At 41.4% G+C, this 19,303-nt stretch overlaps 2 protein-coding genes across 7 annotated transcripts in view; one reads left to right on the top strand and one right to left on the bottom strand.

Moving 5' to 3' along the window:
- The window catches only part of LOC114141909 (uncharacterized), a 19,171-nt gene extending 9,961 nt beyond the window's left edge, over positions 1-9,210 (bottom strand). For 2 of the 4 annotated variants that reach the window (XM_028012814.1, XM_028012832.1), the window contains exons 1-4: positions 9,073-9,210; positions 6,077-6,362; positions 2,267-3,371; positions 971-1,105 (exon numbers count right to left, since the gene is read on the bottom strand). In XM_028012814.1, coding sequence (XP_027868615.1) covers positions 971-1,105; positions 2,267-3,371; positions 6,077-6,327 — 1,491 coding nt within the window. In that variant the 5' untranslated portion in view covers positions 6,328-6,362; positions 9,073-9,210. The remainder of the gene's footprint in view (positions 1-970; positions 1,106-2,266; positions 3,372-6,076; positions 6,363-9,072) is intronic. The other 2 variants (XM_028012823.1, XM_028012841.1) reach the window with 2 other exon arrangements.
- Positions 8,725-19,303, top strand: phc2a (polyhomeotic homolog 2a (Drosophila)). 3 transcript variants are annotated; one of them, XM_028013727.1, is made up of 7 exons: positions 8,725-8,821; positions 11,604-11,769; positions 12,122-12,200; positions 12,651-12,762; positions 14,602-14,725; positions 15,345-15,558; positions 16,896-19,303. In XM_028013727.1, exons 1-7 carry the CDS (start codon positions 8,802-8,804, stop codon positions 17,048-17,050), a joined length of 870 nt encoding a protein of 289 aa, XP_027869528.1. In that variant the 5' UTR covers positions 8,725-8,801; the 3' UTR covers positions 17,051-19,303. The 3 variants fall into 3 exon arrangements, with proteins under 3 accessions (XP_027869528.1, XP_027869534.1, XP_027869543.1); XM_028013733.1 differs by lacking the exon at positions 8,725-8,821 and adding an exon at positions 8,856-9,060; XM_028013742.1 differs by lacking the exon at positions 8,725-8,821 and adding an exon at positions 8,858-9,239.

Raw genomic sequence — 19,303 nt, 5'->3', positions numbered from 1 at the left:
CAATCTAGTAAATTGTTGGTCTCCCCCTGTTGCAACATCACCAAGAAACCTCAGCTAACTCCTTTTGATGTAGAAGAGTTGAAGCTCCACTCCATGCTCCCCCAGGTGATCAAACTCCTTGCAATATCTCTAAGACTAAGTCCATCCACTCTACATTCAGTGATGATCTGCTCCAGTGTGCAATGATGGTCGTAACCTGAAGAAGCCAACATAACCACATCATCGGCTAGAAGTAAAGACGAGACCCTGTAGATTGCCAACCCAGACATCCTCCTCTCACTTGTCATGGTGTGTCGTGGTGAGGTGGTGAGGTAGATGCGGTGGACCCAGGTACGAAGAGTAGATGATGATTTAATGAAGAAATACACACAATAATCCAGGCAGCACAGGTCAAAGCAACGGCAAAGACTCTCACACTGGTAGCAACTGACAGGTAACACAACTAGCGACAGACTAGACGAGGACCCGACAAGGAAACAAGAGACATACAGTAGGTGGATTTAAATACACAGAGGGTGATCAGGGAACACGAGACACAGCTGGGAGCAATCAAGGGTAGGTGGGACAACAGGAGACTCAACAAAACACAGAAACTTAAATTAACAGACAGAAAAATCAAATCCTCACATCCCTGAGATCCTGTCTATGAAGACCAAAGCAAGAAAACTGAATGTGAAACCAGGGACAATGCTGGTGGAGTCTGACATGCACAGGGACTAAGTCCAACTTTGGACAACTTTTTCCATTTTACTTCACTAAAGTAAGATGAATTAAACAACACAACTGTGCAGACAGGGATTTAACCCAAGAAAAATTAGCCAAAGTCCAAAGAAAACTTTAAAACACCTCCAGGCAGACTGGAGTGCTATTGATCAAGAGCTCTTTTTTTAAAGAGTGGAAGACGGTATGGATGTCTTGACGGAAAGCTTCAGACTTACAGAAATGTGCTCTGTTGGGGTGGGTTTGTTACCTTGTAGACATCATAGGAATCAATGCGAGTGTCAAAGCACATGTACAGGTTGTTGAGCATCTCCACCACCTGCAGAGGGGTGCAAGATGCTGAGATAGATGTGAAGCCCACAATATCTGAGAAAAATATGGTGACCTGGAAAACAAGAGAGAAAACGTTTGCTCCGTCACAACATATCGGCTTGTCTTCTCCTATTGTGTCAGCCTCAAAGGGCGAGGTAACAGAAATATAATAGATAATATTGATTTATGCGTTTCCTTTTATTATTGATGTTCAGGGTTTGAGCCGAAGTGAGATTTTATTTAGAGAAATTTTGGTGAGAACATTTGCTACAACTCATCAGAATATATTCCGCACCGCCTCTATCAGTAGAAAATGACATTCTCTGCATTGAACGAGTGGACAGGAGAATGAACTAAATCTGTGGAATCAGCATCAAAGTTTCCTCCATATCTGCTAAAAGTAACGTGGGCTGTTTGAGAGTCTGCAACTACATTTCCATATCAGAGCAGCATTTTGTCTTTTCAGTGAGTTCTACACGGAAAACCCTCCTGATCATTTTAAGCTGCCCAGACCCCCACCTCGCCGCCGTAAGGCTTTTTGGTCCAGCTGCTTCAGACCTCTTCAATAAGCCAGACCCAATTTCACCTGTACAACGTGTTTTATCTCCACATGAATATGCAACGGGGCAATTACAGGTAATTACACCAACAATAGCAACAAAGGCAACAAACACACACGTTCAGTCAGGGTGTTTGCACATCTTGCAGATGTAACCTCCTCGTAGCAGCTTTGGCCAAAGAGTGACAGAGGAGGAGAGCAGATGTAGATCTGTTCTTAATGAAGTCTGCAGCTCCATGTGAACGGTGTAGGACAACAGAAGTACTTTTAGTATCACATAGTATCTCCAACTTTTTCCACCACTTTTGAAAAGTGATGACTGGTTTAGTTTTATAAACAGCTATTTAAACAATATATTATTTCTATTTCTGGGAGATGAGATAATGGTGGGGCTACACAGTGAAGCAGTTGGTAGCATCTGCTGCCTTGCAGGAGGAAGGTCCTGGGTTTGAATCCTAACCTGGGGTCTTTCTGCATGGAGTTCCCACGTTCTCCCTCTCCATGCAGAGTTCTGTCCAAGTGCTCTGGCTTCTTCCCACGGTCAAAAACACAACTGTAGTTTATAGGAAAGTCTGAAACTTAGAAGTGTGCCTTCTTAAAAAGGACTTTCAAAGGCATTTTCAAGGAATGTTTTCATACATTTTTATTATTCTGATAACTTGCTGTTTCCCTTACCCTTTCATAGCTCTCGGCTTCAACCTGCTTGCGCTTCCTGAGCTGCTTGGCGACTGACTTTGGCAGCATTTGGTGCAGCAGATCTTCAGCCAGCTTCCTCTGGCGTTTCAGGTCCTCGGTTTTCTCCCTTAAGCTGTGAGCATAGTCCTGGATCCACTCTGTCATCTCCTTGAAAGAAAACATCACCAGAGGATAAATGAGGCACGCCACAGCCAGCAGGCAGATCCTTATGCTGAGGCTGGAAGACACAGCTCGAGATGCCAGCCGGAGAGCCAGCGACGAGCGATCAAAGAAGCACTGCTGGGTTTTTATGAGAGCCTGGATTCCAGTGTGTGACCCCGAAAGAAGCTTGTTTCCTGCTCCAGAGATCTGCCACGGACTTGGGTCCAGAATATGCACCGGCTGTGCTTCCAGACTCAGGTTTACTTTGAGGTCTACGTTCTCTGACCAGCAGTCATTCAGCCGCTCCGTCATCAGTCTGCATAAGCTCAGGTGATACAGAGTGTTGGTCCACCTGCGCTGGAAGTCAGCAGGAGTCAAGGTGTTGTGGTGGAGCATCAGTTGGTAGTTTAGTTCTGTGAAGATCACCAATAGTCTGGCAGAAAGAACATCTGCCCAGTTAGGGTTTTGTTTAGCTTTAGCATAAGCAACTTCAACTGAGCCCCAGATGGTCAACAGTCTCTCTATGAGTTGAGTGAAAACTGATCCATCCCTGGGATCCAAGGATGGACGTAGAAATGCCTGCATGTTTCTCCTCATCTGAAGGCAAAATCCAGACATCTCCGCACTGCAGTGAAGTCTATGATTATTACTGTAGTTCACCATTTTACCACAGAGGTGATCCAGTGCTGGGGAACCGGACCCCAGTGTCTCATTGCTTATGTCTTTGGCTAATAAAAGCCTCATCTTCTGAAGCTCACTGACGAGCTGCATCAGAGCTGTGGTCCTGCATGAAGTCAGTTCGCTATACGCGGCCTCCGTTGCATCGAGCAGGTCGAAGTTGGAGCTGAGGTCTGGAGATACAGAGCCAAGTAGAGCCAGGAAGGAGAAGACACAGGCCGTCAGAATCCGCCGAACAGAGCGACTGCTGCCAGAGTCAGAACATCTGAAACGCAGAAAAACAACCGGTTATATTTTCTGATCCAATATGCTTCAGATCTAAAACCTCCTGAGCATGTCACAAAGGTTTGGTAACAAGTCTTTGTTTTTATTCAGGTGTGTTGGAGGACAGCCTGGCCTGTGCAGTTTTGCTTGGTTCTCATCTCCCCTCTGTGGTCTGAGGGGAGATGAGACTAAGAGACTATATGAGACTTAATGAGACTAAACTGGACTAAGAGAAGTACAAAAAACTTGTACTTTTTTGTACATGTTGTAGTTAATATGTATATGTAACTACATATTATGATATGTAGTTGCAATCATAAATTTGTACATTACCAACTAGCATTTAACATTGAAAAAGGAAAATATAAAAAGATTAATAGTAATATTGCTACAATACCCTATTCTTTTAACCTACATCAGCCCTCCTTTGCTCAGATCATAAATGACACACACCGTGTCCCAAATTATTATGCAAGTGATATTTTCTCAGATTTTCTTAAATGGTCAATGCAAATGATGGTCAGTATAATTTTCAAGTCATTAACTATTACAGTGTAAATCAAATTTTACTGAACAAAGCTCCCCATGAGAACAGTATTTTTCTTTTTAAATAGAAAACTCAAAATGCACTGTTCCAAATTATTATGCACAGAAGATTTTCTAAACATTTTATGGATTATGAAGAACTGCAAATGGTCATTCTTTGAATGTGCAGCATAAAGTGGTCACATGTACTAAAATCAAAAGGTATTTCAATCAAAAACATCTTAACAGACCGAGTTACATGTTAACCTAGAACCCCTACATTTACATCACCTGCACAATTCTTGCATCCATTGAACTTGTGAGTTTGTGGAAAGTTTCTGCTTGAATTTCTTTGCAGGATGTCAGAATATCTTCCCAGAGCTGCTGGTTTGATATGAACTGCATTCAGATCTTCTGCTTGAGGAAACTCCAAAGGTTCTCAATAGGGTTGAGGTCAGAGGTCAGAGGTGGATGGTGACCACACCATGAGTTTCTCTCCTTTCATGCCCATAGCAGCCAATGACACAGTGGTATTCCTTGCAGCATTCATTGTCATGCATAAAGATGATTTTGCTACAGAAGATACGGCTCTTCTTTTTGAACCATGAAAGAAAGTGATCAGTCAGAAAGTCCAGATACTTTGCTGAGGTCATTTTCACATCTTCAGGACTCTGAAGGGGCCGATCAATGATTCTCTCCTCATGACTTCGGCCCAATAAATGACTCCACCACCTCCTTGCTGACATCTCAGCTGTGTTGGGATGTGGTGGCCGTCCACCACCAATCCACTACTGCGTCCATCTGGACCATCCAGGGTTGCACAGCAGTCATCAGTGAACAAGTCTGTTTGAAAATTAATCTTCATGTACGGCTGGACCCACTGCCACTGTTTCTGCTTGTGAGCTCTGGTTAGGGGCCCAATAGTAGCTTCATGCACTGCAAGCCTCTGGAGGATCCTCCACCTTGAGGTTCCAGAGGCACCAGCAGCTTCAAATAACTGTTTGCTGCTTTGTAAGGGCATTTTAACAGCTGCTCTCTTAATCCGATGAATTTGTCTAACAGAAACCTTCCTCATTTTTTCTTTATCTGTACAAACCATCTTTGTTCTGAATCAGCCACAAATCTCTTCACAGTACGATAACACTTCAGTTTTAGTTAAATATCTAATGTTTTCATACCTTGTCATACAGCACTACACTATCTGATGATTTTCGTCAGCAGAGATCCTTTCTCTTTCCCATATTGCTTGAAACCTGTGGCCTGCTTAATAATGTGGAACATCCTTCTTAAGTAGATTTCCTTTCATTGAGCTCATGAGACAAACTAATCAACCAGCTCTCTGAAATTAATTATAGTGATTTAAAGAGCCCTGACACACAATACCATCTAGAAATTTAATAGCACAACAAAAAATGTTATCTTTATGACACTTTAATCCAATTTGCATAATAATTTGGAACACGGTGTATAGTAAACAAATTGCAATTTTTTTAAATTATATTTTCTTTGATGCAGCATCAATGCCAAATGATCACATTAACTCTGGAGTACCTGTTTATTTTTCTTATTATTTTTGTTCTATGCAAAATGGTTTTAAATTCTAGCCTTGACTTTAATTTTAACTTCCAATACTGCTGGCCTTTTTTGCTTTCTGTTGTTTTAAGTGAGAAGGCTGATTGAACAACACTGCCCCCTTGATGCTGAATGTGGTATTTTCTTGTTTGCTATAAATTGGTGCTATTACAATTATATTGATTTTGTATGACCCGTAGTTCACCTTCCTTTCAGAAACGTATAGCTTTGGTGATCTTCGTCCTTCGAGAAGTTATTTTGTCAGCAAAACAGTTTTTGTTTTTAAATGCAACTCATAGAAAGGAAACAAATGTATGTGTTTTATAAAAAGTTGCCATAACCAATTTACTGCTGATCCAGAGTAACTAAGGCATTACAAAAACAACAAAAAACCTGCTCCTCCTCAGAATGATCACATGGTGTCAAATAAAATGTGTCAAAGACTGAAGAACTGCTGATGATTAATGAAAACGAAGAAGAGGCGCGTTTAACATCACTCGATTCTATTTATTTATATATAACTAAGACACCAGAGCTCAGTAAGTGCGTACTTCTGGCTTAACTTTGTAAATAGACAACTTCCAGCAGCGTGAACAGCCGGGGTCTGACCTGCACGGCTCGCAATCGCTGTCCGCGGAGCCCTGCGCCTCCGGGGCCACTCTCCTCCTTTTCCTCAGCAGCCTTCTCTTCAGAGACGCGGAGGACAGAGTCCCGGGGGCCAAACGCTGCTTTTTCATCAGGCCCAGCGTTGACGACATGAGGCGGTTCCCTCCAGCTGATCCTCCAGGCAGATCCGCTTCCTCCGGCGAGTTTACGACCGGAGAGCGTCTCGCTGTCAGCCTGCGGCTCAGGTCCAACATGCGGCAGGAACACGCAGCCCACCGCGATCTGGTCACTACAACAGCAGGTCATCATTCAACGGCACAACGAAAACACACTGAACATCACACATGATGTTTGTAACCGCGGTTATTATTTCTTATTTAATCACAACTTTCACCGTCAGTAGAGCAACATATCCATCGATGTACGTTCTCTGAAATGAAATGATTAGTTTAGTTATTTTGTTTATTTATGTATTATTATTATTATTATTATTAGTATTATTATTATTATTATTATTACTACCGTTAATAGTAGTAGTAGTAGAATAGGCCTATTTTCGTTACTTTAATTTAATCAGTTTTTATACACTGACACAAGTCTTATAAAAAAAGTTACATTTCAAATGTTGAGTTACATATAAAAATAAATTAATTAAACTAAACTAATTGGAAAAAGTGGTGAGTTTTTTTCATGCAGGTCTCTTTTTTTTAACGATTTGCTCAGTGTATTAAACAAATAAAATGGACAGTAATTAAAAGCCCATGAATTGGACTCCTGCACTTCAACATCACCAAAAGGAGCTGGGTCTTCATACGTAAAAACAAACATACTAATTTACCACAATTTGATGGGAAAGCACCTCCGTCTTGATGCTTTCAGAATAGTTAAAAGTTGATAAATAATAAAAAATAATAAACAAATTTGTATTACTATCATTAATAAGAGATATAAAATGTTACAGTATTCACTGATTAGATCTTTGAGTCACGTTGGTCACAAAATAATCTAAAAATGAATTAGATTACTTTTCAGAATTGTCTAAAAGAAATGCTTATTTATAGCAATGTACAAAAACAATTGATTCCCTAATTGGGGGTGTATTTCTGTGGCCAGGCTCCGATTTGAAATAGTAAAACCAGTGCTTCTAACCAGGCCTGCCACACACCTGAGGTAGAAGGCTGCTGCTCCTGGTTGCAAATGTCCAGTAGCTTTCAGACATCATATCTCGAATGGATTTGTTATTCTTAACAGAGTTTGGCTTCAGCTGCAAGAAATCCCTCTACTTTCTCAAGCGGAAAGTCTGAAGTTGAACCAAGGGACAGATTTTGTGTGTCTGACTTTGTCAAACAATCCATTCATCCGTCCACTGTCTGTACCAGCGGTCATTGAGCAAGATGCGGCGTACATCCTGGACAGGTTGCCCAGGGTAACACAGAGACACACAGGACGTCATGCACACACACACTCACACCTTAGGACAATTCAGGAACTAATGGACCTAACGGTCATGGTTTTTGGATTGTGGGATCAAGCCGCAGTACCCGGGAGAATGCATGCATGCAGGAGAACGTGGAACCTAGATGGAGAAAGACTCCAATCAGGGATTTGAATCCATGACGCACCCAAGACAACAGGGCGACCATGCACCTGCTTCACTGTGCAGCCCTGTCAAAGAATCAGTTTGTGCGTGTTTTCTAGAGCTGCTCTGTTTTTTTTATGTCCTGTGGGTTTTTGTGCTTGGTGGGCTGAGGTTTTGCTTCTGCTTGTTTTTGTTGGATGAAAATAACTTAACTGTTGTATCAACTAGCATAACGAGACCACATCGAGTCCTTCATCTCATAAATTGGTGAGATGAAGGACCCAAATACCTGTGACAAACAGTGGACCAGACAAGGCGCAGCTGTCTGATACAATAGAGCGGATCACCCCAGTTCTAGAGACCTTCCACTGGCTCTCTGCAGCTCAGAGAACAGACTTTAAAATTCTTCGGTTAGTTGACAAATCACTGAATGGGTTAGCATCAAAATGCATTAAAGATCTTTCCAGAGAACTCAGGTCTTGTGGTTCCAGTCTACTCTGCTTCACCAGAACCAAACATGGACAAGCAGGATTTAGTTTTTATGCTCCTTAATCTGGAAAAAAAACTTCTAGAAAACTGCTGAGACCCTGAGTTAGAGTTATCTTTGACTCATAATAACTGGAATGACTAGTAGATTAATACATGATTATTAGTGGGCGTTACATAAGTACTGCAAATTATTTTTGCCACATCCATTTAATGCTTTTTGTTTGTTTCCTGTTATGTTTTTATCATCTAACTCCTTATGTTGCTGCTAATATCGCTCTGCTTGAAGCTTCATAGCCTGTACACTGACTTGGCCAGATGTTTGACCCTGGATGCTCCTCCTGAGGCAGCCACCAGAGAAGGAGGGACCGGGGTTCGAACCTGCAACGTCTCTTTATAAAAAATGTTGTCTTTAAATCAAACAAACACACACAAAAAACAACAAAACAAAAAAGAAAATAATAAAATGCATCTCCGGAGCTCCACATATTACTGATGTAATCCCAGTTGGCTGTAGCAGCGCTCACTAGTCAGTGGGAGATCAGTTCTTCAGGCAAGCTGTTGGTGAACATGATGGGGAATATCAAAATAAACGCGCTTTCGATCCCAGCTTGAAGTGATTTTAGCGCCTTTCCGAGAAGCTCACCTGCGTCCAAAGACGCCATGCGGGCAGTCTCTTCAGAGTAAGGGTGGACAGCAGCCTGACCGCCGGCCAAAGCAACGGAGCGTGCTTTTATTTTGACGTTTGTTGGCGGAAACTATGCGCGTTCACATTCCGACTTGATCCGTTTGGAGAGATGAGTTGTAATGGATGTTGATAACGCCGTTTGAAAGTACAGCGTGGGGACCGCGGTGAAACGATGAGGCAGTCGGTAACATCCCGGTTACCGGCGTAACGAGGCGGCTCGGCTCGCTTTATGCGGTGAACATTTACCGGCGAGGGTTCCAGCTGGCTGGCCGGTGTTCTGGTGTTCCTCCCAGCGGCGGGAGCGGAGCAGTTGTTCAGCTTGGAGCCGCTGAACAAAGAGCTTTTCTTCCCCGGACCATTGTTACGGTGCAGGGCGCCCGAAACTGATTCCGAACCGGTTTCGGACGGTTAAAGTAAGCCAACTGTTAGCTTCGGTCCTACAGGCGCGTGCTGCTGAAATGACTTTAGCCTGGTGTAGTTTTAACCAACACACGATAGGAAGGCTACATGTTTGTTGCCTAACACTGACTTCAGCTCCCAACTAACTGGATTAATGTCGCCCTCACGTCAGTTTAGATTTACTTTGTGCGATTTAGAGTAAGAAACTTCCGACGCGCTCGGTGGAGCTCGAGCATGGCTGTAAACAAACTGCTCTCACCAAGGGGAACCTAAACTTACCCAGGAGAGGAAATGTTCCCTGATAATATACGCTTTTATTTATTCAATTTTAAGGCTTCCTTATTGTTGAATGCCAAACAGCAGCCGCTGGTCACCACAGCCTGCTGTTTCGTAGTAATGGAGCGCGTTTCTCTTTTTCAAAGTAGATGGAAAGTGGAGTTAAAGCTGCTTGAATAGTGTAGTGTCAAATGTTTCAATCCTTGAGTTCATTATTACTATGTTTTGTCTGAAGGATCTTGTGGACTGATTAAAAGTGGGTCAGACAAACTGACAGGTCTTCAGAAAACCTTGAGAAGTGTTATTCTGTAAAGGCAGATGACCGTTCAGACCGATCCTGGTTCTGGTTTTGCTGGAGGTTTTATTCATGTTAAGTGGAGTTGTTGTTCCTTCCATAGTCGCCAAATGAGTGCTCAGTTTAGGTATTGCTGCAGAGTTAGTGTCTGGATTTAATCTGCTGAGATTAAATCCATCTTTACCAAATGGCATTTAAACTGAATTTGGCTACATTATGTTAGAAGTGGGATGTATGTTCTGGCCTGTATACAGGCTTGAATGTATGTTGAGGGATTTGAATCTGTTTGCATGCTTGTGTTGTATTAAATTTGACATTTCTGTAAATTAATTGGTTCTGTTTGTTTTTATGAAGAGATTTCCTGTGAATTTGTCGCTTTGTAAATAAGCAAAAGTGAACTGATCAAGAAAGTGCTGAGACAATATGGCTGCTTAAAAGCAGAATACAGTTGGTAAGGCATGGATGATTACTTTTTGATGAATCTGTTTATCTCATAAATAAAAAATTTATATTTAAAATAAAATTTGCTGTCAGCTATGAGAGTAACTTTGTGTTCTTTGAAATAATATTGACGTTGATATAAGTAAAGAAGTATGGATTGTCAGATATTTCAAGGTTGATAAATGTCTATCTATCTATCTAATCTCAAATTTACAGTAATGATGTAGAATATTACCTGCTTACCTTTATTTAAAAAATAGACTATTGTCACTGTGAACTATTCCTACTTCTATGAAAATAATATACTGAGGTAAAAAAAAAACAACAGATTAAGACCTTGCTGAATTTTACATAGGTTTTAAATGCTTATTGAGCAAAATATGAAATTTTTTTCATATTTTATATTTTCTGTAACAAGTATGACAAACTGGCATTAGCTGCTTGGGTACAGCCTACTGTTATCTGCTGAACACACATGCTTGTTAGCATTAGGATTGAAAATTGCGGTACCTTAATAAGAGTGCTGGGTGCTCCTTTAATTTCCACACCATGACTGCCTCAGTTTTCTACTTAGAAGGAGGGGAAGGGCATTGGGTCCTGATGACATACTCCTGGAGTTTATGATTTGGTTGTTTCAACAAAATCTTGAAGACTGAGAAGATGTCTGAGAAATGGAGGGAAGGTGTTGGGGTGTCGGTTATTAAGAAGTATAGAATTGTGAATTTCTAGATTTAGAGAAAACTAAATCTAGTTTGACAAGGTGCAAGACTCTGTGGATTATGATGTTTGCAGATAACATTTTGATTTGGAGTTAAAGCGGGGAACAGGTAGAGGAAAAGATGGAGGTGGAGTTATGAACTGGAAAACAGAGAAAAGATGATTCCTCTTACTCTTCACTCAGGTCCGGTTTGGACACGTTCAGGGAGAGACAGTCTGAGTGAAGGTAAAGGATGCAGAAGACAGGACTAAATAAAGACATATGATTGGCTGTGGTGACCTCCGAAGAGAAAAACTGAAAGAGAAGAAGAAGGAGAAACCTTTTACTGTATCTAGATACCAATACCTAGACACATCTGTCTGCTTTTGGAACCTGTGCCTCTGTAGATATGGTGGTGGAGATGTTTCATGTAACTTCCCTTCCAGTCCTCCCAGCTGATTTCTGGTTTTAAGCTGGACCTTTCTCAATGTTGCTTCTTGCTTATTATCTGAAGATGCTCAGGTGTGTCTGAAGGGCAACATTTAAAAAGGACTGATCCTGGTTCATCAGCTACCGGACACACTGACACACTCCGGAGACGGTGCTGTATTTCTATATTTGAACACTCTTTCAGATTCAGGCAGTTGTACGTTGCTGTTGTGTTGGCAGGTTTGGGGCGGCCTGTGCTCCAGTCATGACCTCTGGGAATGGGAACACTGACAGCAGCCAGCACAATGGAGACAGCAAAACAGCTCAGCAGGCCATAGACAAGTCCCACATCCTGACGCACCTGATCGAAGGCTTCGTTATCCAGGAAGGTGCCGAGCCTTTCCCTGTGAGTACCTGGTCATGCATTGGTCTGTTGGGGAATGTCAGCAGTAACAGAGATTTGGGAACCTCTTCTGACATACAGCTTCACACCTAAAGTCATTTCTGACTTGCAGTAATGCAGGCTGGCTTGATTAGGGGCAAGTCTTTATTTCCAAATGCCATTGGTGGTAATCCTTCAGGGAATTTTTTTTTGTTTTGATGCCTCAGAATGCATTAATCTTCTTTAGCTATGCAAAGCTCTTTTTGTTTCAACAATCTAATGCTATTAGCACCATCTTAAGCTGAGCTCATACCAGCAGTTCACTATACGTGGCATTTTTATCAATCAGCTGAATCAATACATTTCTTTTCTGTAGGTGGAGCGTCCATCTTTTTCTATAGAGAGCCTCCGGAGACGGGCAGCAGATTCAAAGATGGATGGCCTATCTTCCAAGGGTAAACATTTTTCCTTGTTTTTGTTTTTAGATCAATAGTAAAGTTCATTTTCCATCCATCCATCCATCCATCCATCCATCCATCCATCCATCCATCCATCCATCCATACATACATACATACATACATACATACATACATACATACATACATACATACATACATACATACATACATACATACATAGCTAGCTAACAAATCCTTATTCTAAGAAAAATGTACATCAGGGAGATGTACCGAGAACTGTGAGTTCTTCATCCTTGAACTGCAGTTTTGTTCTCCTGTAGTGCTGCACAATGTAAGTAACACAGTGAATTGGAATAGAGTTGTTGAAAAGTGTTTCCTTGCCTTTCTCCTTGTTTTTCCTCCTCTCAAGAAGAGTCTTTCAGTTCTACAGAAGGAAAACTGGGGAGTCATCCGACAGTGACTTTGTGTTTTGCGTGTCCTCTCAGAGCAAAAGGCCCAGCAGGAGCCCATGTTGACCTGTGAACTTTGCGGTAAGGTGGACTTTGCCTACATCTTCAAAAGATCCAAGAGGTTCTGCTCCACAGTGTGTGCTAAACGGTGAGTCCGATTTATTTTTCATTCTGAGGTTGTTGTTTTTTGTTTTTTTTTTTGCTCTGATTCGGATCTATCCACAATTATCCAAATAAAATCTCAATTTTATTGGGGAGTTCTGGCAAACATTGAGTCATAAACATACAACAGTTGGACCTTATTTGGATGATGGAATATTTGGACCCTACTAGTCATACTATTACTAGAAAAAAAGTTCTATGGTAATAACGTTGAAATAATGTGAGAAAAAGTGATATTATTAGAATAAAGGCTTACTATTAGGAGAATGTACTAGTAATTTTATGAGAACTCCGCAACATGAACATTTTACAGGTAAGGAAATAATCTTTCAGCACATCAGCATCAAATTATTTTCAGAACATTGAAATGATTAAGAAAGCAAACGTGTCTATTTTTGAAGAAAGAACCACAAGAACTAAACAGGTTACATCAGATCTGGATAACGGTCTGGATAATATTCTTGTAATTAAACGAAAATATTTTGTAGCCTGGCCCTAAGACTCCATTTAACAACTCACATAAAAGGTGACTGCAATGAAAGCTACTTTTTAAAGCTATTTTCTGTCATTTCTAATTTCTTGTTTCCTTTCAGAAAGTAAAGCTATGAAAAAATTAACATGAGAAATTGGATATGGTGTGAAAAAATCAGAGATTTTATTTTCACGCCCTAATTTATCCCCTTACAAATGTCTTTCCTTTTTGCTTTTTTTCTCACTTAAGCTTTCGATCATCAATCAAAACTCAGATCACCTAGATCATGTGTACTCCAGTCTAATCCTGCAACTTTTAGACGCATTCCTGCTCCCACGCTCATTCAGGTAGTCAAAGAACTGAAGTCCCTCATCTGCAGTATGCAGCAGCTCTGCATACATAATGAGCCGTTCATTTAAATCAGGCGGGTTGGAGAAGAACTGCATCTACAGTTGCTCTCCAGGGCTGGACTTGACCCCTGACCTAAATATGTATAAGAAGTGGCTTTTAAATACTGATTTCATTCATAAAGGGAAAGAAAGCCATCCTACGCTTTATAGTTCAACTTTTAGTTAGCTTTTTGGCCACTCTTCTCTGCATTAGAGCGTTGATGAGCATGAAGGGCTTCTCAATGGTCACACCAAAGTTTCTCCAATTTGATTTGTCTAGGCTTTGACTTGGCCACTTCAAAACCTTCATTGTGTTTTGTGCTGTTCAGCCATTCAGAGTTAGACTTGGTGTTCCAGATCGCACGTGTCTCCTTCTGGATTTTATGAATCCAGCAGAATTCTTGGTTTCATCAATCATAGTAAGTTGTTTGGGTCCTTAAGCAGCGCTCTCTAGTTGAGCGGACAGAAGCCTAGGAGATATAAATTAGGCCCGACTTTTCTTTTTTTTTCATTCGAACCATTAAAAACTAGGCCAGTATGAATAATAGATTTAATCTGGAACATAGCCCTAGGAAGATTCCTTTATAGTTCAACTTTACGTAGCTTTTAATTTCAAGAGTGACCTTTTTTTTTTTACATGACGCTGCTCTGAGAACCTGGAGACAAATAAAGCAAGAGCTCCCTCTTAATAACAAACAGGAAAATTCCTTCTTGTTCAAGAGGCAAAACCATTTTAATCAACAGAATCATGTTTAGGCTGACCTTCACAGTGACTGTGTTGAATAACTATGAAAGTGGCAAAGCATCAAGGGGAAAAAAAAAGATCTCCCATTATGAAGTTATTGTGTCTTTTTCCATCTATTTTAAATAAGTCAAGACGTGGAGTTTCTTAACGAATAACCAAATTAATGGAAAAGGTGGCATTTACACTACTTCTTTTCAATATTTTAAAATATTCCTGTAGCTACAATGTGGGATGCACAAAGAGAATGGGTCTCTTCCCGAACCGCAGAACCAGCCTAGAGAACCTGAAGAGACGAACGTTGAATGGGAATTACAAAAACGGCAGCTTGGACTCTAAAAAGAAGGTGAGGCAGCTGGAGACATTTTATTTGACATATTGTTGTGTGGAAGATTTCTGCTCTTTTATAATTTACATGATGAATCCAACTTTGACAGTACGAAGAGGAACCGGTGTGCAAAACAAAGCACAGAACTCCTGACATCATTATTTTCAGGATTTATAATAAACGAGGCTTAAGATTTTTGGGGTATTTTACGTATTTTTGTAAAACTTTCATATAAGACATGAAAAAAGGAAGCTCCTCTGCCTCCTACTTGTGGTCTTACTACTATTTGCAGAAATACAGGATTGGGAAGCAGCCAATGAGAGACGGGGGGAGGGTCTTAACGCTGTCTGTCTGTCTGTACACGCTGCTCAGCGTACTAATGACGGAGAAACAACTCACCTTTCCAGGAAAACTGTTTATCCGCCACTAGAGCCAATAAAACTAAAAAAAACCCAACTGTTTATCTGCTGCTATCTGCTGTTGGCCTTGCTAACTAGCCTCAGCATTCACAGCAGGCTCTGGTATGGCAAAGAATATGTCTGTTTAGCTTCGGACAAACTGTCTTCTCTGAAGCTGACCTCAGGTTTTGATTCATGGTTCAAATGTTGGAATGAGCTGATTTCCTCGTTTCTGTCAGATTGCGCCCTCTGCTGGTCACGCTGTTCACCCTGCTCACGGAGAGTCCAGTCAGTGTTCAGACCTGTCCGGCTATAAACGAGTCCCGTCACCCCCCCTGTCTACGGCCCCTCGGGTTCCTGCGGTGCAGACCCCCGACCTCCCGCCGCACCCCCACAGCGATCCGGGTCAGTGGAACATCCAGGATGTCTATGGGTTCATATCCTCCCTGCCAGGTAGGTGCGGCACGCTGATCCTTGGGCATGATGATAGTTTTTGCTCCAGTTAGAAGAATTACTGTGCAATAATTGATTTCGGTGATATTTTTTATTAAGCTCAAACTTGTGTGCACAAATGTGAATTTATTGAAGATTTTCTTGACTGTACGCAGGGTCAGAATTATATATACAAGTTCAAATATACAGGGTGAGGTTGGGGGGGTATTTAGTCAGCATATAATTGTGCAAGTTCTCAGAGAGGCCTGTAATTGACATTGTAGGTAGACCTCAACTATGAGAGACAAAATGAGAAAACATAAGTAGAAAATCACATTGTCTGAATTTTTAAGAATTTATTTGCAAATGATGGTGGAATAAGTATTTGGTCAATAACAAACAAATAAGATTTCTGTAACTTCTTCTTTAAGAGGCTCCTCTATCCTCCACCTGTAGTAATGGCACCTGTTTGAACTTATCAGTATAAAAGATAAATGTCCACAACCTCAAGTTGTTTGTGTTGCGTCGTTGACTTTACAGCAAACCCTCATACCAACGATCCATGTAGCTACAGTAGACAGGAAAAACTCCCCTTTAACAGGAAGAAACCTCCAGCAGAATCAGAACTGGGCTCAGTTCAAGCAGCCAGCTGCCACAACCGGCCGGAGGTTTGAGAAGACGGAGCAGAATGCACAACAAGAAACAGATCAACTGGTTTTGAAGTAGTTTTCTTTGTTATTGTAAAGTAGAAAGTCATTAGCAGGAGAGGGAGAATGTTTAGCTCCTGAAAGCATTATCTCAGCTCATGCTTTCCTTCAGGAAGATCCTCTATGGAAAGAAAAACAGAAAGCTAACAGTTAAAATAACACTCTACAATATTGCAAATTGTAGAGTAGTAGAACAAGAAAGTTCCAGGGCGATGGAAAAGTTGTCCTCTAGCAACTTAAGCCAATGGCAGCATGTCCAATGGGCCACTGTAGATAGAAAAAAGGAGTAAATTTCAGCAAAAAAACTGAGAAATATTGGGATCTCAGGAATTTTCTACAAAACAAGGACATTTCTGAGCTTGGAAAAAAAAAATACAACTTTTAGTTCAATCTCTGAAATCTTCTAGAAAAAAAAATAGAAATTTCTGAGTTTCAAAAGTAGAAAATGTTCAACTTTTTTTCTTGGAAAAAGATTGAAATTAATTGTAAAATTTCAGAGGTTTTTGGCAGAAATTAACAAATCGACTTTTTTCCCCCCCTATCTACAATGGCCCTACTAAGCCTTTGTGTTTCACAGCTGAACAAACACAGGTGAATGAAAAGCGCTACATCGTACCCTGACATGAAGGTTGTCATTGTTGTTGGTCGCAGGCTGTCTGGAGATTGCAGAGGAGTTCCGCTCTCAGGAGATTGACGGGCAGGCTCTGCTTCTGCTGAAGGAGGACCACCTCATGGGAACCATGAACATCAAACTGGGCCCAGCTCTGAAAATCTTTGCTCAGATTAGCATGCTCAAAGACTCGTAGCTCGTCTCTGTTACTGACCGGACACAGCAGGCCTGCTCAGGATCTTCAGATAGCCATCATGACCTCAAAGACTCTCTCAGTGTTTTCTCATCTCACCTCTTACACGTTCACACTACTTCAGGGACTAAAGGTATTCTCTGCTGGAGACAGATGCCGGTTTCAAGAATCCACATAGATTTGGTGACCATCCAGCAGGTTCACCCCTTGCTTCAGGTCAGCAGCAGTCTGATGTCTTCACTAAAGACACTTGCTTGATCAGGAGATCGGGACTTTCTCTGTGCTGTGTGTGCAAATGTACTAGCATGACTGATGGCTTAACCTGCAGAAGTCACTTCGCTGTTAAAAAGCAGAAAACAACTAAAGTAATGCTGCCTTCCACCGTGGGCTGATTACAGTCCACCAGTTAGAACCAGCAGGTGGCGGTTGGAAAGTCCCGTCAACCAGCCGTCAGTCTGGTCCCCATGTCCCAGCCTGTGGACATGGTGGAGGAGAAAGAGGGTGGGGCTTTTTCTCCTGGCTGTCTTGAGGTAATGTGTTTGCATCGGTTTGATAATCATTGCTCTGTCCTGCTGTGTCCTCAGACAATGTGTTGTCATGCTCCATGGCAACACGCTGGACATTTCAGGAACAAAGTCTCTTCAGTCACAGTCTGTGTTTTCTCACTGCTTTGTTAAAGTAGCAGTATGTAACTTTAAAAGAAAATGTTTTTTTGTTTGTTTTCTAAATATTTGTTGAAGCTCTCAGTATGCTGTGACAGTATGGTATAAGGCAACCTGTGAAAATTTGTTTTAACTCCTCTGCCTTTTCCCAGTGCTGTCTAGGAACAACCAATCAGAGCTAGGTCTCTCCCCACTTTGCTCTGTGCTAAGATGCAGCTTCTTCCCAGTCTAGTTAGCATGACTTCCAATGACGGTGGATAAACGGTTTTCCTGTAATAGTAAGTTGTTTCTCCACCGTTAACATGTTGAACAGCATTGATTGACAGCACTAAGACCCTCCTCCTGGCTCTGATTGGTTGCTTTTAACTGGGAGTGGTGCATTTCTGCAAAGGCAACAGTAGCACAGGGAAGAGATGAAGATCTATCTTTTCACAGATTATCGCTCTCATATTATACTATATTTGAACAAATCGGTAAAAAAAAAATGTAATTAAACATACTGCACTACATACTACAAAGCTACATACTGCAGCTTTAAATCTAACAGTCCTGAATCAGAACTACGGGGTTTACAACTCAGATGAATGTTTATGCTGAAGCTATTTAAATCTAAACTTGACAATTAATAAAAACTGGCTGTAGAGAAGGAAAGGAGTAGATGTCCCAGGTTATAAACCATCAGGATGGAATACAAGTGTTTTTGACATTGACCCATTGTGGTGACATTGGGAAATCTATCCACCTTTTGGCTATAGTGAGAGTGAGAGGTGGGGTCGACCCTGGACAGGTTACCAGTCCATTCCAGGGCAACATGCAGGACCAGCTAACCTCCCAGTTCTGTTTCTGGACTGTGGGAGAAAACCTTCTTACTGCAAGGCACAAGCTCTACCAGCCCACATCTGGAAATGTTCAGGTTCATTCTGGTTTCGCTCACAATCAGACGATGATGCATCCGACAGCTGTTTTCTGCTGCACTCTTAGAAACTGATCCACAGCTCAGAATGACACTGATAAACACTGTGACACACAAGCTGTGATTATTTGTTGTATTGATTCTTTACTTTTCTGCATAATGACAGGAGGGTTACCAAAATTCTTCAATAGGACTAAAAAACTGAAGATTTAATGTGAAAATCCTTAAGGTCTGCTTTGCATCTGGTGTTTTGTCAATGAATGGATGAATGGTCTGGCTGTAAATGCTCCGTTCACTTCCTCTGGTGCTGCTCTGAATCAATCTGACTCGGAGCAAACAGATTTTTTTTTTTTTTTCTTTTCCCCAGGCAATTATATGAAAGTCTATGCACACAAATGTGACTGCAATAAGTGCCTGTGGGAGTGGAGAGATAAAGCTGCCAAAATCATGGGTGGGAATTAGAGAATACACAAAAGAAGGAGGGGAAAAAAGACTGCCTGTTCCGTCATCAAGCCTTTACCAAAGTCACGTGGAACTGAAGCCAGAGATGCTCTGCTGACATACCGCTGGATGCGAATGGTGACGCTCTCCTCTAGAGTAGACTATGTTTCAGTCCTTGGACATGTTCGCTGGCCTTACACACAGAACACACTTTAATAAAGTCAATAGATCTGTTCTTTG

The sequence above is a fragment of the Xiphophorus couchianus genome, chromosome 1, assembly GCF_001444195.1.
Source record: "Xiphophorus couchianus chromosome 1, X_couchianus-1.0, whole genome shotgun sequence".
Lineage (NCBI taxonomy): Eukaryota > Metazoa > Chordata > Actinopteri > Cyprinodontiformes > Poeciliidae > Xiphophorus > Xiphophorus couchianus.
The sequence above is the reverse complement of the archived record's forward strand: the minus strand, read 5'-3'. Positions and strand labels throughout refer to the sequence as shown.

Bases quoted from the DNA above. Each gene is read 5' to 3' on its own strand.
- phc2a (XM_028013727.1), top strand. From the start codon at position 8,802: ATGCGGGCAGTCTCTTCAGA. The intron at 8,822-11,603 runs GTAAGGGTGGAC...TTGTGTTGGCAG, and splicing joins ATGCGGGCAGTCTCTTCAGA to GTTTGGGGCGGCCTGTGCTC. The intron at 14,726-15,344 runs GTGAGGCAGCTG...CGTTTCTGTCAG, and splicing joins GCTTGGACTCTAAAAAGAAG to ATTGCGCCCTCTGCTGGTCA.